At 39.8% G+C, this 18689-nt stretch overlaps 1 protein-coding gene across 1 annotated transcript; it reads right to left on the bottom strand.

Annotated features, from left to right (window-relative positions):
* Positions 1–1100: 1100 nt before the first annotated feature.
* On the bottom strand, positions 1101–18235 carry LOC124881110 (FERM domain-containing protein 7). The gene is made up of 12 exons (XM_047386622.1): positions 17886–18235; positions 9736–9840; positions 9625–9667; positions 7805–7883; positions 7396–7493; positions 7107–7221; positions 6767–6914; positions 6187–6282; positions 5198–5361; positions 3251–3319; positions 2849–2924; positions 1101–2565 (listed from the first exon to the last, which is right to left on the bottom strand). The coding sequence occupies exons 1-12, from the start codon at positions 18012–18014 to the stop codon at positions 1354–1356; spliced, it is 2334 nt and encodes a 777-aa protein (XP_047242578.1). The 5' UTR covers positions 18015–18235; the 3' UTR covers positions 1101–1353.
* Between the last annotated feature and the right edge of the window lie 454 nt (positions 18236–18689).

Genomic DNA, 18689 nt, shown 5'->3' with positions numbered 1-18689 from the left:
ATATTAATGGAAAAAATAACTGTTCACTTGGAGCATAAAAACTACACTCACAAATAGTAAATCATACTTTCAGTGTCTATGTGGAACCCGAAGATGTAGTGGAAGGTGTGATCTTTGACACTATTATCGACTGTCCTATTTTGTAATTTTTGACTAAATTTGTTCTGTCAAAATTGTGAGGTTTTAAGGGTAAAGGTTGCAGAAGCCTTACAATACATGGGGGACCTCTTCCAGAACAGGAAGGTTACTTACACTAAAGTAAAAACTTTCTGAGGTTTGCAAAACATGCTTAGAAGAAAGTGCTGTTGATGCATAAGCATGTTTAAGACATGGAGATCAATACTGACTGATTTACCATTCAGAAGAACAAACAGCATTGCAGCAACCATCATGGTTTCCTGCTCGAGTGTCTTGCAGTGTATTCAGAATAGATGCTAAAGCTTTCTCTGGATTTTCATTTCATTTTAAGAGTTTAAGAAACCTAAATGCAAAAGAAACTGATGAGCAAATATCAGATTTCAGTCATGCTGTGGGGATGTTTTTCTTGTGCAGGTCCAAGGAAGAGGCACATCAGAGTCGAGGGAAGATAAATGGGACTAAAAACTGGACAATCTAGAAACAAATCTGTTAGAGGCTGCAAAAGACTTGAGGCTGGGCAGAGGTTCCCCATCCAGCAGGACAACAACCTAAAACCTGCAGCAGGGACTACAATAAAATGATTTGGATAAAGCATATTCATGTCAGGAACAAAGTCCAGACTTAAATGTAGTTCAGAAATTCTGACAATCTGAACTTGTTATTATGTAAACAGGAATAGACTTCTGTGCACAGCTGGTAGAGAAATTTCCCAGAAGACTTGCAGCTGTAACCGTGGAAAAGCTGGTTCTGCAAAGTTTTGATTTGCAGGGGCAGTGAGTGTAACATGACTAAATGTGAAAAAACTCCGGGGTTGTTAATACTTTTACAAAAGCAATGTATGTCCAAATGTGAGGTTCTGTCAAAGTGTTAGAAGGTTCATGTTATTTGAGGTCCTAAACATCCAAACTCCTTCAACCAACATAGAATGACCTTGGACTGAAATTAAAGACCACACTTAGAAGCCATATTCATAACAACTGTAATTCACACTGATGTAAACAAAGAAAATAACAAAAATATATCATGAGCCTTCACTGAATTGTCAAAAGATTACTAAACATCAGTCATTTCTAAGAGTCACTAAAACAAGGCAACAGTGCATTTTGTTTCCACCTCAACATTTATCACATTAATTGTCCACAAATCATGTATATTAAAGTACAACCTCCAGGTTTTGACTGATCTTACCGTAAACCTTTAGTGAGTAAAAAGCCTTCATAGAGTGACTTGAGTAATCTTTCTCGCTCCTTTTGCCTTCTCTCCTTCGCTGGTTTCTTTCTCGTCCTTTTCAACCTTGGAATGTTTTTTAGCAACACCCGTCCTCTCCTCCTCCTGCTCCTCATCCTCTTCATCCAGCTGAAGACTTCCAGAGGAAAACCTCATCCTGGCCAACCCGGCAGAACCCAGGACCTTTCCCAGCTGATGAGGTGGGCAATAATACGGGTAGAAAACCTCTGGATCTGAGTCGCTGTAGCTTCCAACACCGCCGCCGATCATGCACATAGAGGTGGGCCGGTCAGGCAGAGGGGAGGAGTTAAGTGGGAGATAATTGGGTCTGGAGGGCCGTGTCAGGTGAGGATAGTAACCGAGGGGTCTGAACTCAGAGGCGGCGTTAAAGGCCGGGTTTGCACTCCTAGATAGATTAAATTTTACATTCGGTTGGCTGGCTACACGGCGGGGTAACCCAGGCAGGAAGTTGGAGTCGTCACTATAATGCCCTGCCTCTATGTGTCCAACCCCCAGTAGCCTCCCTCCATTGCTTCCCGTTTGGTAGACCCTTGCCAGCCCCAGGCCCCCCGAACCACATGGGCGAAAGTTCCTCCTAATTGGTGAGATGGACGGCGAATCATGAGCTAAGGGGTAGAAAGTGGGCCGCGAGACGCCATCTACTGGTAAATAGTCCCGCCTCCTCACATGTGGGAAACGCTCCAGTGAGGAAATGGAAACGTAATCTGACAAGTAAGGATGTCGGTTTAGAGGCGAGGGAGCGGCGAATGGAAATGATGGGAGGACGGGGTGATACTGGTAGGCAGGGCTGTTGGGGTAAAGAAGAACCAGCTGCTGTGCAGCATCTGGGTGTGGCTGCTGGTTGGGCCGGCGTCGGGAGCGGTTGAAATAGACCCCTGCCAGCCTTTGGGCTTGTCGCTGCGCCCCATTCCGTCCCCCCCTCACGTCCTCCATCAAAGACATGGAGGAAGATCTGAACTTCGGCGACGAGGTTGACTGGTGGAGCCACGGAGAGATGGGGGTGACTTGAGCGAGGGGGTGTGGCCTCTGATTGACCTCACCAGATGATTGGCTGCGTTTAGCCCCTCCTTCATTGAGGTCAGCGTTATTTAGTCCTCGGCGGCGTACGTCCATTTCATCCTGACTGTGAACTGCCAGAGCTCGACTTGTCCGAGGAAAAGGGCGGGTCTGTTCGTATAACTGGAGAGATAAAACACAAACTTAGAGCTGCTTATACTTATTATCAGTTCTACTGACTATTTGTTGTGATTTACATGCAGGAGTGTTGGTTTAGATTACAAATTATCACACACTCAAACCCTTAAATTAGCTATTAAATCCAAGGATATAATAAGGGTCTTTTTTCTTTAAAATTGACTCTTCTTGGGAAAAGGTGGCCATTTTTTCTTAATTGTTTTATTGTTAAAGTTGCTGTTTGTCATCTTATAAAAGTTTGGTTCAATAAAGTTTAAAGTCAGGTTACCTCTTTGGAAACGTCAGTGAGGAGATCGGGAGAAGATCGGCACTGTCTGGGGTCATAGTCTGACTGACCGTAGGTTCTCGACACAACAAAAAACAAAACACTTTTATTTCCGTGATAACAAAAACCCTTCTTATTTTCTATATTGCCATACATTTTGAAACTTTTGCCTTTACACATTCCTTTTAGATAGCAATGATATAATAAAGGGATTTATTTTTTTTATTTAAATTTTATTTACGTTTTTTATTGACGAGAAGGGTCACTAAAATAAAGTTTTAATTGAAAAAAAATGATAAAGTAAAAAACTAGTGCTTGTGTTTCTTATGTTTGAAGAAAACTAATATAAATATCCATAGTTATATTCAACCAATGAGTTATTTCCTACATAAAGTTGATTCTCACCTTTCAAAGTGTGAAGGCTTCTTTTCTCCTGATCCCAAACATTCTAGCAGCTGCTTCTGGGTTCTCCCACTGACACGTAGCAAAATAATGATATTTAAAAATCATTAGCAGTTACACAAATGGCTCAAATATACATTACACCTGCAATTGCCCTACATTAAACTCTTCTTTGTCCGTGGACAGTTGTTTGTATAACTTTAAGTGGGTTGATTCAGATAGCAAAAGATATGGCCAGGTTATATACAGGGGTTGGACAATGAAACTGAAACACCTGTCATTTTAGTGTGGGAGGTTTCATGGATAAATTGGACCAGCCTGGTAGCCAGTCTTCATTGATTGTACATTGTACCAGTAAGAGCAGAGTGTGAAGGTTCAATTAGCAGGGTAAGAGCACAGTTTTGCTCAAAATATTGACATGCACACAACATTATGGGTGACATACCAGAGTTCAAAAGATGACAAATTATTGGTGCACGTCTTGCTGGCGCATCTGTGACCAAGACAGCAAGTCTTTGTGATGTATCAAGAGTCATGGTATCCAGGGTAATGTCAGCATACCACCAAGAAGGACGAACCACATCCAACAGGATTAACTGTGGACGCAAGAGGAAGCTGTCTGAAAGGGATGTTCAGGTGCTAACCTGGATTGTATCCAAAAAACATAAAACCACGGCTGCCCAAATCACGGCAGAATTAAATGTGCACCTCAACTCTCCTGTTTCCACCAGAACTGTCCGTCGGGAGCTCCACAGGGTCAATATACACGGCCAGGCTGCTATAGTCAAACCTTTGGTCACACATGCCAATGCCAAACGTCGGTTTCAATGGTGCAAGGAGCGCAAATCTTGGGTTGTGGACAATGTGAAACATGTATTGTTCTCTGATGAGTCCACCTTTACTGTTTTCCTCACATCCGGGAGTTACGGTGTGGAGAAGCCCCAAAGAAGCGTACCACCCAGACTGTTGCATGCCCAGAGTGAAGCATGGGGGTGGATCAGATGGTTTGGGCTGCCATATCATGGCATTCCCTTGGCCCAATACTTGTGCTAGATGGGCGCGTCACTGTCAAGGACTACCGAACCATTCTTGAGGACCATGTGCATCCAATGGTTCAAACATTGTATCCTGAAGGTGGTGCCGTGTATCAGGATGACAATGCATCAATACACACAGCAAGACTGGTGAAAGATTGGTTTGATGAACATGAAAGTGAAGTTGAACATCTCCCATGGCCTGCACAGTCACCAGATCTAAATATTATTGAGCCACTTTGGGGTGTTTTGGAGGAGCGAGTCTGGAAACGTTTTCCTCCACCAGTATCACGTAGTGACCTGGCCACTATCCTGCAAGAAGAATGGCTTAAAATCCCTCTGACCACTGTGCAGGACTTGTATATATCATTCCCAAGATGAATTGATGCTGTATTGGCCGCAAAAGGAGGCCCTACACCATACTAATAAATTATTGTGGTCTAAAACCAGGTGTTTCAGTTTCATTGTCCAACCCCTGTATGTGTGTGTGTCTATAAAGGGGGTAAATTGTAGTTTTTCATGATTTGTTTTCTCCATCAAGTCTTAAGTGTGCTTCTTAAACTAAATTTAGAAATCTGTACCATCAACATTTCTTCTGCAAAATAACTCAGATTGAGACCAATAGGAAAAAGTTATGAATTAATGGAGAACAACTTATTGCTTTTTAAATGTTTATTAAATACTATATATTAACAATGTTAAAAATAGCATTTTTTGTGTCCAAGGGACCCAAAAGGTTAAAGTATTCATATGTAAAATGACCTGAGAAGATATTTTAATGTGCCGTAATAGTGAACAGTGGTCAAACATCTTGCAGGAAGGACAAGTGGTTTCATGTCCAGACGAGTTCTGTTCAAGCAATTAGGTTTAACTGGTCTGGATCCATGACATATAATTAAGTGCTTGTGTCTTTTACCTGTATCTGAATCTGGAGCCTTTGCAGGACAGGAGAGTTTTATGTATGGGCTTCGGTTCCTCAGCCAACTTGAAGAAAGCGTGATACTCCACACACATCTTCCAGAACAATTTACAAACATCACGGCTCACCATGGCAAATTCCAGAGTATCCCTACATGATGCCTGGATGGACGGGGAACATCACTTAAAGTCTGTTTAGACTGATGAACCACACATTATAACCAGTTTAGTATCTGAAAATCCCTCCAAATCAACAACATTTATTTAAGACCTGTGGTGTCTGGCACCAAGGTTTTAGCTGATCCCGGTGTTGTTATAATTTATAGTTAGTGCCACCTGGACCCCTGTTCCTGGAACTAGAAATTTTTTTTTTATGAGTGTCACACAATGATGAGTTTTTTTTGCACTGACGAAGCCTCTAAAGTCTCCCCATATCTGTATATTTTTAGCATCTAGCAAGATGGCCAAAAGGAAGAACTGCTTACTTCACATCCAAAACATCCTGCATGTGCGATGTTATTGAGCCCTTAACTATCGGAGATGGGTCGTAGTATTTTGGAAGATGTATTGGTGAATTTCAAATTAAAAACACTCAATGAATGTTGTTTCACATGTGAATGTCAAAAGGGCAGCACTGGGATTAATGGTGGCATCACGAGTGGAACACCAGATGTAGCAAGCAGTTGCTGGAGACACAGGTTTTCCTCATAGATGAATTAGACAAACGGGTGATTTGATATATGTTTCATTGCCCACATGACCAGGTAGTGAAATACCCAATTACTGCCCATCTAGGGTGTACATATATCTGAGTGGCCTGGTGTTTTAACCAGTGGGCACATCAGGGCACCCACATGTGTATAATTAATAAGCACTTGCTTTCATTAACGTGATGGTAAACTGTTCCTGTGTACAATCAAAATATTTATTGTATGTGTCAGTATTTTGAAAAGAACTGGAAAAACAAAACATTCTGAAAGTTCTCACCCCAACTTTGTCGTGAAGTTTAATGAGGAAATGTTTGCGTTTGAAGCTCAGTTTGCGGATCTTTGCCCAGCTGAACGTATTGATTTTGGTGTTTCCCTGCAAAACAAAACCAAATAGCTCCATAACTACATGACTTCTGTTTATAAAGAAAGTTGTTCTTAAATCATCTGTAGATGTACAGTGCATGGCAAACATATGCATGCCTCTAAAGCTATTTCACACCTTGTGCTATGAACTACAACAAATTTATTAGGGTTTTTAATTTTGTGCTCTAGCAGCACAAAGTAGTGCATAATTTCCAAGAGGAAGAAAAATGATTCATGGTTTTTGTTAAAATATTATATAAATTCCCCAGAAATAGATTAAAGTTTGAGGTTGTAATCTCACAAAATGTGAAAACCCTCCAGGAGTATGAAGAAATGTTTAAAGTCTTGTGTTTCACTGGTAATCAAATATTCTGAAGTTCAAGTTTGTGCCTAAGAGCAAATTATGACCTGTTTGTGGCATTAAAATAAATACAAGGATCACTGGGGTCTCTGTCATTGTTTTTTTTTAATATCAATATTAATCAACTGCATACCTGAAAGACCAGCACTCCAGAGTGTGTGACAGCCAGGTTGATCCTCATTCCCTCCCCATCGTTGGCAGGGTGAGGCCTGATGCCGTACATGTCGAGCTTCCTCGCCACCTCCAGCAGCTGGATGTCTGAGTCTGCAGGAGAGACTCCTCTAAGGACAGAGATGGACAAAAATAACTAAACATACTGTATTAGGAAATAATTCAAATAACTTGCAATGATATTAAAAGCATCAAATATATGTAAGATTAATATTATTTACGGACTCTTTTTAGCTTTGTCAAGGAAAATAGGATTAGAAAACAACAGCTCTTCAGCGTACATCCAGTTCCTCTCTTTATACCTGTGTCTTTTGTGAAGCTTGATTATTTTGTGGTCCAGATACTCCTGGTTCGGAACATAGTGCTTCATTTCCAAGTGCTGATAGTCCAGCTCCTCATCATAGTCCCCTATCTCTGCTATCAGGACAAAGAGACATGCACATTTCTTTCTTCTTCTTCTGTTTCTCTTCATATGTTGAATCAATCCATTCAAAACATCCAGAATTGTATTCAAATTTATCTTCAGATTATATCTACAGCATGAACAAATAAAATTTGCTTCAGATGTACGTTTGTGTTTTTCATGCTTACACTGCAGTATGTGTGAGACCAGCAGGGCGGCGCTGTTGTCATTACATGTTAGACTGCCATTGGATAAATCTTGCTTTATCTGTAAGGCAAAAAGATACCTGCACATACAGAGCAGTTAACCAGGATGGAAGTTGCATTTTAAATTTGTTCCAAGTGCCGCTATTATAAAATGCTTGCTAACATAAAAGATAATTAAGACATATGTACAGTATTGATATAGTAGAGAGCTGGCCCTAAGCAGAGTTCATTCAGGGGGCCCATTTCCAGTTAAGAAGATTAACAGCATACAAGGAAGGATTGATTATGATGGAGACATAAGCAGCTGCTTAGTTTGCTTGCTTCTTGGTCCAGTTCTGACATAATGCAATATAAATGCTCATAATATTAATGTCATTGATAAATATGTTACCTGGTAAGGCCTCTCTTTAGTTGCCCAAGGTCTGGTGGGAAGAACTTGACTATAAACCTAAAGAGTACGTCATTGGTGTCTGAGAAATAAAAGACGGGAAAACTAGAATTATTTTGATTTTATGTAAGTTTTTTTTTTGACAGAACATAAAGCAGCAATAATGTGAACAAAATAAAACTGATATTTACTCAATTTAATTCATTCATAAATATTTAATGGCCACTAAAAGTCCACTTGTAGTGGGACTTGCCAAAGCATCAACTAAAAGCACTTAAAAATGCTGTAGCTTTGAAGCTAACTGCTTTGATTTTAGCTAGTTGTATGAAGAAAACACGGAAGTTATTACAGTCACTTTTCAATTAATTTGTGATCTTGTTTGTAACTTTGCCCTTGATATCATCTTCCCAGGATTTTGTATAATTTCATCAAATTAGGTGACATGCTACAAGCTAACCGCAAGGTCTGTTAAAATGTTAGCATGCTAGTTTGCCACTTTACCAAAAAAAAAAGCTGTAAACTTCTCATTCCAGTTACATTTAAAGTAGTTTTTGAATATGAAATAAACCATGTAAATGACCGCATTATACAATATGGCTGCTTGCACATATAATGTAGTAATAGCTGCAGAAATACATTGTTTACTTGTGCTTCTTTTGTATTTCAGTAAAAAAAGCAAGACACTAAAGTACTTAAACTCCTCTACTAGTGGCAAGCTAGGTCAGGGGTCTGTTTGAGAACCATGGCCTCAAACTTAAAGGACCCAACTCTCATACTGGCTGCTTTTCACTTTGCCGCGAACCGCCCCAGTGCCCGCTGAGGCTCATGTCTTGAAGATACCAACAAAACCACATCACCTGCAAAATGCAATGACCCTGAGGTTTCCAAGGCAGACAACCTCTTGTCAACAATTGCACTAGAGATATCCTTAGAAACAAGGGGCAATGCTGGCAAAGTCCAACTCATTCTGTGATCAAGCCTGACTTTATGCCAAGAATACGGATGCAGCTCTTGCTTTGGTTATGCAGGGACTGCATAGCCCTTAAAGGCACCCCCAACAATCTGTACTCCCACAGTTCCCCCTTACAAAAAACGTCTCGGATAGACACTATTGTAAGCCTTCTACAGATCCTCAAAACACATGAGTACTGGACAACCGAACTCTCGTGAACCCCTCAGAAATCTGTGAGGGTAATAATCTGGTCGACTGTTCCTCGGCCAGGATGGCCACACTGCTCCTCCTGAATTCAAGGTTCTACAATCAGCCAGAGCATCCCATCCAACATCCTAGAGTAAACTATCCTATGGCGGATGAACAGCATGATCTCATAAGATGGGACAACTGTAACAAATCCAATAAAATATCAGCTAATTTCATGGAAATGCATTTTGTTATTAATTGAATAAATAAGCAGTTTGTAGAAGCCTAAAGGAGTTCTGAATCAGACATTTGAGGTTGGGAAAGTTTTCAGTTTCATTGTTTAAATACTGTTGGTCATTCTTGGATTGACAGTTGGTTAAGTTTTGTAATAAAAGTTGGCATAATACTGTGTCTTTGTTACAACTGATTAAGTTAAATGTTTATCTTCTGAATTTTTCTACAGCTTCTCATCATGCTTTCATTCAGTTTGGTAATTTCCCCAAGTTGAACTTACTTGTTTGGACATTGTGCATAAAAGAAGTAATTTAACAAATGTTTTTAGTGGACTCATCATAATAGAAACTGGATGTTTAGTACATTTTATTTTCCTCAAGCAGTCACATTAACTCTTAACACCATTATTGTACTCTCTGGTTTTAAATAGTAGGAGAAAATGACTTACATTTGATCTGTTTGACTAGGGGCTTAAGCAGTTCCAACCAAACCTGCAACAGAGACATGGTCATGGTCACAAAAACACCTAAAACATTCACAAACATTTTTTGTTTCTTACATAATGGCCACTGTGGTGTCTGAACTCCAGTCCAAAGTACTCCTTCTCAAGCAGTTTCAGATGACCGCAAACTTTGTTGAAGAAGTCTCCACCTAAAATGTTTTCCTGTAAAACGAGCAGAAATTAAAATGGTTGTTAGAGAGAGGGGGTTAATTGGGGGTTTTATAATTGAGACATTTTTAATCTGGATATACACATAGGATCTTAGTTACTTTAATTACCAGGCCTTAATGCATGATGAGAGTTTGTATAACTGCTCCTGTTAACTATAATTATTCTGGATCCTTATGCTCAATATGGGTTTTTGGTACTTTTAACTAAAAGTGTGCACATTTACTGCTGGATAAGGTGTAACATATGCTAAAACCTTTAAAAACATGAAAGGGTTAGAAAAACATAACATTTCATCACCTGTTATATTGGATGTGTCTTGAAATGCAAAATTATAAATTCATCCATTCACAACATCCATTGTCTATACCCACTTATCGTTGCAGGTGCCTGCAGCCGTCATTGGGTGAGAGGTGAGGTACACCCTGAACAGGTCCACACATAGACACACAGAACAAACAAGCAGGAACACACACTCATACCTAAAGGCAATTAAGAGGGACCAATTAACCTAACAGTCATGTTTTTGGACTGGGAAAGGAAGCTGGGGAACCTGGAGAGAACCCATGAATGCACAGGGGAAGAACATGTAAACTACAGACCAAAACACCCCAGGCTGGGATTTGAACCCAGAACCTTCTTGCTGAAGGCTTTAATGCTAACAGCTGCTCCACAAAAAACCTTATGTCACTTTTCTTTTCTGTAAATGTTCCAGTGGATGGGTTTCTGTCATATTTACATGTCACAGAAAAAAGTAAACTTTCTTTTAATTTTAGGGTCTTTGGAATCAAGACACATGTATGACCCCTTCTCTTTTCCAATGGTCATAATCAGTCTGACAGAGAGAGGTATCCCAATCGTTGTGGTTTTTAGTATAACAATGACCATCAGTGGGACCCTTTGTGGGGTGCCTTGAGACGACTTTGTTGTAAATAAGCGCCGTTTAACTAAATAATCTGAACTGAAACTATCTGTGTAGTTATGCTGCTATAGGCTTAGGCTGCTAGAGGACATAATGACCACTTTCACCCTCTTCGCTACATTCTCACACTACTCTCCAATTTTGCATTATTTGCTGTTATTTCAGCTTTTAACTTTGGTCTCTCTATTCTCTTCCTAGAAGCTACACCTGGCCTGGCTCTGTGTCTACCTGTGACACCTTTCTGGAGAGGGGAATCGTCCGAGCTTCTGCTGGCAACAACTTAATGCTCACCCTCTACCGATGATCCACATAGCCCTGTCTTTTAGTGTTTAACCTTTTCTCTCTCCTAGATATAGCAACTGACTGAGCTTTTATTGTAACTAATTATATGTGCTCTCTTTCAGACTCTAACCTTGAAAACTGGCTCAGAGTTTATCTGTTCTTTTTTTCTAGGTGAAACGACTAAAGGAGCTACATCAATTAACATTTACTTTTCCTTCCCATAGAAAGTACTCCTGGATCAGTGCTTCTTTGTTCTTTTTGTGTCTCTGCTCTGTTCTCTCAAACCCCCAGTCGGTCGTGGCAGATGTCCGCTCACACTGAGCCTGGTTCTGCTGGAGGTTTCTTCCCGTTAAAAGGGAGTTTTTCCTCTCCACTGTCGCTACATGCATCCTCAGTATGAGGGATTGCTGCAAAGTCAACACCAGTGACTGTCCACTGTCTCTACATGCTCATCCAGGAGGAGTGAATGCTGCAAGTCACTGACTGGATGCAATCTGCTGGGTTTCCTTAGATAGAAAAACTTTTATCCAATTTGAATAAATAACTAACAATGACAGGACTGTTAAATGGTTAGGATTAATTGGAATGTATGAACCTGACTGTTGTGAAGTGCCTTGAGACAACATGTGTTGTGAATTGGCGCTATATAAATAAATAAAACTGAATTGAATTTAATTGAATTGAAAGGTAACTAAAACAGACACAATTTATTCACCACTCTTGTTTATTATACTACTGTATAATAACAAAGCCAAAATGGGAAAAATTCTCAGAACCAGAAGGCGTGTGAAAAAAATGGGAAAAAGCAATAAAAAAAATGGGAAAAAGCAATAAACACAGTCAAATGTGCAAATCAAACAAAAATACCAGAAAACCCACCCCGGGTTTAAAAAGTCCAAGAAATCTCTTCATATACATTTTAATCACTGATACTTTTGTAATTACAATGTCAAAAGGTCAGTTGGCTCAAAATGGAAAAAGAAAATAAATTTTGATTATTCTGAAAGTAAAGTAAGATATCGGTCTTGTACTAACAAAAGAAACACAAAAGCAAGGTATTTCTTGCAGAAACAGAGATAAAGACCGCATGATCACTCAGTGCAACAAAAGGGACGGAGCTGAAGTTGTGTTTGTAACAAAAATATGGAATTGCTCCAGCATGAAATATAATTTCCATCATGAAGTTTCCATATCAGAGCCTCTATTTTTGGCAGTATATTTGTTTTGACTAGGGCAACAGTACATTAGAAAAACATGCAATTGCAATATTATTTTTAAATCATGCAATATTGATTGCAGTTTACCGAGATTTTCCTCACTCTTATTTTCATTTTCTGCCATTAGGATGTCCACACCACTCTCCATGTGTTTATGTATCCTAATCACAGAAATCTGTCAGGTGTGCCTTAAGCCCAACAAGAGTTTAATAAACAGGTGAAATATATTTTTGGTTTCTGGGTGTTTACATGCACGCCTCCTAAAATATTTTGATCTTGCAAATATTGCATCAGAGCGATAATTTAAAGTCGACATGCTACAGATATTGTTATTGTGATGCTGACTGTATATCAATATATTGTGCAGGTCTAGTTTTTCCAAATCTCTAGAAAATGTTGGTGTTTATTTAACATTTAAATTACTTTTAGAAATCAAAATTACTCTGGTTTCTCTTGTATAGTTAAGCTATTTAAGACATCTTCTCAGCCAAGAAAACTCACTGTTCTCAGTTCAGCTGAACTTTTAAAAAATATATTTTCTCCTTGTGTTATTTTTTCAAACCTGTTCTTCTTCCTCTGTCATTGCTCTAATTACAAAGGTCATGTTTGTGCATTGTTCACTTTCTTCTGCAACAGAGAGGCTTATTTTAGTTTTCACTGGATGCTCCCATTTGTTTAATGCAGCGGTGTAGATCACTGGAAGACCCTCATTAACTTGTCTTGGAGGAAGAGGAAGAGGAGGAGCGACAGAGCGGTTGTTGCCGATTATAGAGAGCTCAGAGGACAAATTGATGATTACTGGGAACAAATTACCATCTTCAGAGCAGTTAGTGACAGCAGAGGAACCGAGTTACATGAAGTGTACTATGGAAAATCATCCTTAGAACAGCTGCTGTTGCTGTTTGCCTTTCTTTTATTAAGGCAAAGGTCTGAGACCTTTTTTTGGACCTACAACAATTTCTCTAATAACAACCCAAGATTTTAAATCTTCAAAAGATCACAGTAAAAATGATCATATTGGGTACAGCTCATGGTGCAGTGGTGGAGCGCGCAAGCCATGTGCATAGGCCTCGGTCCTCAACGTGGCTGTCCTGGGTTTTCTCCCAAGATTAGCCTGTATTTGTAGCTCCAGCCATCTTCCTATCAACTCTGCTCTGATCAGCTTTCCTGTCTCTGCTGAAGAAAGGCATTCCTACGGCATCACTTTGGGCATGGTGCGTTCAGGTTGTTAGTTTTCCACCACACATAACTCGACTGTGGCTCAGTAGGAACAGTTGTCATCTTGCAATCAGAAGGTTGTGGGTTCGATTCCAGCTTCCTCCTGCTGTATGTCGATGTGCCCCTGGGCAAGGCACTTAACCTCAAGTTGCCTACCGATCTGCGTATCGGTGTATGAATGTGTGAGCGTTAGTGAGTGCGATTGTGGCTCTAGTGTAAAGCGCTTTGAGCAGTCTGTATGACTGGAAAGGCGCTATATAAATTCAGTCCATTTACCATAATGTTTTGCATGTAGGCCAAAAACCAAAATTTTGGCCTCATCTTACTGGAGCATCAACTCATCAATTCTCCATATAAGCCAGATTTGTGGGGTGCAAAACTAATACTTGTCCTGTCAGCAGATTCTCCCACCTGAGCTGGTAACCTCTCCAGCCCCTCCAGAGTTATAATGGGCATCTAGGCTAGTTCACTAATTAATACTGTCATTGCCCAGCCCTTTATTGGTAGGTCTGAAGTTGTGCCATACTCTTTCCACTCTCAGATGATTGACTGAAGAGCGCTCCATGAGATGTTTAGATCTTAGGATATTGTTTTATAACCCAACTCTGCTTTTAATGTCTCCACAGCTTTGTGTTTATCCCCTGTTGTCCTCTAACAAACCTATGGCCCTTTTCTGAATAGCTGGTGTTTTGCTAAGATCAAATTACCGGCAGGAGAACTCTACTTATAAGATGGGTTCTACAAGTTTTAATTAGGGACTGAATACATGTTTGCCACATTTTTAAAAGTTTTATTTGTATTTCTACTTCCACTTCACAATTATGCACCACCATGTGTTTGTCTATCACACAAAGTCTTCAAAAAATACCATGAAGTTTGTGGTTGTATTGTGATAAAACTGGAAAATGAAATGTAACTCAACATAGTATTAATGGTTCAAAGTTTGTACAGTTTAACAAGATTAGATTAGATTAGATTATTTTATTTATTTTTTATTAGGAATTATCTTACTGAGCATTCATTAAATATGGTGCATTTGGATGTTTGGGAAATTATAAACTTTTTCTGAGATCTATAATGGCAAACTTAAAGGTAAAATACGTGAAAAACCTTTCTTCTATATAAAAGGAACTCCCATCATACATGCAATATAGCTAGTCCATGTTCTCTCTTTACATCAATCTGCCCTTGTTTTTCTTTTCATCCTGTCTAATCATTGTGTTTTTGCCCTGGAGGGTGAAGGATCAGGGTCAGAGGAGAAAACCTATTTCCTCTTGTCTAACATGTACATGTCTGCACATGCTTCTTTCTCTGTGAGAGCCATTGTTGACATAAACCTCATTCTAAGCTCAATGATCAAATTATTCAACATCGCTCTGGAGGTCTGGAGCAACTGTCCTACAAATCTTTAAATTCAAACTAGTAATTAGAATTAAAGATAGGAAGAGGCAGCGGCACTATGTTTATCACAGTTTATTTTTGCTCCATTCTTCTTCTCTTCCTAGTTTCTCTCCTTTACCGTGTGGTTCAGGCTTCCCTCATCCCTCTCGCCTCCTATTGTTAAGACACTACTGATGTCCCCGAGGCAACAGGAACACTGACAGAAGGCATGGCTGTGGAAAATGGAGCTACTTTGCAAACACAACACTGCAAGCTGTACACACATACATATACACACCCTGAGAATCAGGGGGACTGTCCCTGGCCTGGATTGTATTGACTGGACAGACACTGACCATGCATCAGGTAGCAACAACAGCATGGGGAGGTACTTGATCCCCTCCTGAATTTCTACATTTACTCCTTCACAAAGCCTTTTCTTGCTATTGTAACCCCTGCACAGCAGAAAGATTTATTTACTGCTAAATTTAAACACAAAGCATGTACACCCGTAAATAAGAGAGTCCTTGTGTGTTTTATTTATGACCTGTCCGAGAACAAACTCTGAATCCAGCTTGTGGTGCTGGAAGCTAACATCCTTCTGTGCAGGCAAATAAGTGCTTCTAAACCTGACTATCCTTATGCTATGGTGCATAAGAGCTAAAACCTAAAGCAGCAATGTGGTGGGGACTGCTAGCCATCTTCCAGTACAGCAGATGGTTACCATGGAGACTGGATACATGCTATAGGAGCGACATTGCTGACCAAAGCAGTACACAGGCAACTAAGAACACCAAGTCTTTCTATTACTTGTAAGTTCAAAATATGTGGTAGGTGATCTTTTAACATCTGAAGGATGAATACTATTAATGTACTGTTGTGTTGAAAATATGTTTTAAAAAAAGTAAAAATCTTAAAATTCTTATAATAGCTTTTATTTGAATAAATATAAATGGAGTGAGATTACAGCACATTTTATGGCAAATTAGAGCAAGAACAAACATTTATCAAAGTAGTTCTCACCCTAAGGCACTTGAGGAAGAAGGTATGGTAGCCTGTTAAAAACAAAAAAGTGTCTGCAATTTTCTCAACTAATATTTAGTATAACAACTGGTTCTGAGAACTGCTTACATTTGTAGCCACTTTTAGATCATAGTTGTGCAGTAAATGTAAAACAACAAACATTACATTATGGATCACTTTGTCTTTTCACTTTGTACAAGCTGATCCACCAAGATCACGGACCTTGTGTGCTTTCAAGTCCACAGTATTTAGTGCATAAGACATGTGGGATTTAACCAAAAGGAAATCCTCCTGCAGGTAGGCTGTCCAAGGACATTCAGTGTTTTAAATACAAGCACAGTTATCGGCAGCATGGTATCAGATTCTGCCAATCAATATATTGATCAGATCAAATGGACACTGGAGGATGATGTCTCTGCTTTGAGCCCAGCAAGAGACTCTTGCAGGTACAGGTGCTGTCTTCGCTTTGTGCTACGTCACCCTCATTCTGCAATCCCATCTCAACCCTTCCAGTTCATAGTGGTTCTAGGTTTATGACCGCCTCCTGAGCTGGATCAGGCCCGTGTAATTGTTGGGTCAACTTCAGCCCCTCCATTCCGTTTGGGGACCTTTCAGTTAATCGGGAGGCATAATAAACACATGTGCATCGCAGAATGAAAGGATGATCTTAAAGCAGCTTTTGTTGCATGGAGTGGGGGCAACTTCTAGCACATTCAGTAGGTATTTGGGTCCAGGATGGCTGGACTATAATTACTGTGCATTTCTTGCTTTTACCTAAGACACAACCTGTTTCATGTCATCCCACAAATTTTCTGAGAATTGGGCTGGGCACTCCAAAACATTAACCTTGGTGCTCATCTTGTGTTTTTTGGGGTCTTTATTTTGTTGAAGTAGAAACACGCCTTTACCATGATGTCTTAGCCACTGGACTTCACAGTGTACTGCAGTGTCTGGGGTTGTCTGACAAACTGTCTGTGGCCCCTAGACCCAAACAGAACCACAAAATCTTGCTTTAATCAGTTCATATTAAGTAAACAGTCACATGTTGTTTCATCAGTGGACCTTTGCAGGGGTTTCTTGTCAATAGCTTGGCTTCACAGCAGTATCTTTTAATCATCTTTTATAACACTCATAGGTATCTGTAGACCTTCTTGGTTCACCCTGGAGCTTATTATTGACTGAGGGTTTGCCATTTCGGTTATTCTTTGGATCTGTTTGGATGGCAGTTTTCTATTTTCTTTCCTGTCTTTCTGGTTCCCATTTTAAAGCATTTGATCAAAAAACAAAAGACACCTGATCTGGTGTCCTACATGGACTCATATGACCAGCATTCACTTATTGAACGAACCAAGATCCTAATTGCAAAATAAGCTAACCGTTTTTTTTTTTTTTTTTGTTGCAGAGAACCCTTATGGCATCATTTTACCAAGCACAGATTTAGAGCACGCTGATTTGTCTGGTTGTCCATTAAAGAAGTATTTATCCAGCCTAACACCAGCCCTGAGGTCTGAACATCAGGAAAACACTTTGGTTTGCAGCAACTGCTTGGAAGAATGTTAGTGACTGTTCAAAATTCTCAGTGACAATGTGGCTTTGCTTTGCTCCCCTGGCATGTAAAACCATCTTCTTTGGTAAGTACATTATACTACGTAGGGACGTTTATTACAAATACTACAGGTTAAAATAGTACAAGTGTCAGTAAACCTGAAGCTGCATTACATGTGTTTATAAGTTGTAGGGTGCAATTATTCATTCATATGCTTACTGGGACAAATCCAGATTGTTTAAACTGTGGAAACACCATCGTGTGCAGTTTTATCAATCCATTATACGATTTTCAAAGTAGAAAAGAAAGAAACGGGGGAGAAACGAAATAAAAACTCAATAATAAAATTATTGATTTAATAATAAATAAAATGAGTAAAATTAAATAAAATTATTACAGGGATAATAAGGGATGCCTTTCTCAATCACATGTAGATAATATTACTGTTTACCTCCACCTCGAACGTGCGTTCACTGTCATCCAGAAAGATCACGCGCAGCCGGAGCTTGGTCTCCTTGGAGACCCGCGACTTGGTGGAGAGACCTCCTAAAGTTCGTGTCCGCGGATGTCGGTCTCCCATCCTCCACTTTTCTCAGGACTCACAAAAACAACAGCAGCAAGCCGCCTGTAAATCCATGTCCCTGAGAGTGAACGCGCGCACAGAGACGGCTTCACGCGCTCCTCTTCCCCCTCATCCTCGCGGCTGCTCCGGTGGTCCGAAGCTGCTGTGCGAGCGCGCGCTCTCCGGATGCGTCATGGCACGCGGCAGATGTGTTCCTGAGCGGCTGATCAGAGTCTGAAGAGGTGAAGTCCGTTCAGTCCTGATGCGCTCTGCAGATTCAAATTACACACAGCATACGAGTATTACAAAGGATTCATATGAAACAATGTAAGAGCTATATTGAGACGCGAAAATTTTACATTTTAGTTTAAACGTTAAGAATGATCCGTTTTTGCCACTAAAACATGGTGTAGTAAATAGTATTTATGTTTAAGCCCGAACTGAAGATCCAATTTTGTAAGATTTAAAGCTGCAAATTTGTGCTAAATTGAATGAAATTGATGTGACAAGACACAACACAAGCCATATGTTCCAAGCATGTTATGTGTGGAAAAACTAGTATGTGTTGCCTGAATATAAAGAAAACATTAATTGATTTGTGAAGAGGTGTGTTGAGGCATGATGTGATTCAGAGAGCACATCTTTAAAATCTATATTAAAATGCATATTTTCTTTTGGTCTGTACTAATAAAT

This window comes from Girardinichthys multiradiatus, chromosome 14 (assembly GCF_021462225.1).
Source record: "Girardinichthys multiradiatus isolate DD_20200921_A chromosome 14, DD_fGirMul_XY1, whole genome shotgun sequence".
NCBI lineage: Eukaryota > Metazoa > Chordata > Actinopteri > Cyprinodontiformes > Goodeidae > Girardinichthys > Girardinichthys multiradiatus.
This window is presented reverse-complemented; position numbering and strand designations above follow the sequence as displayed.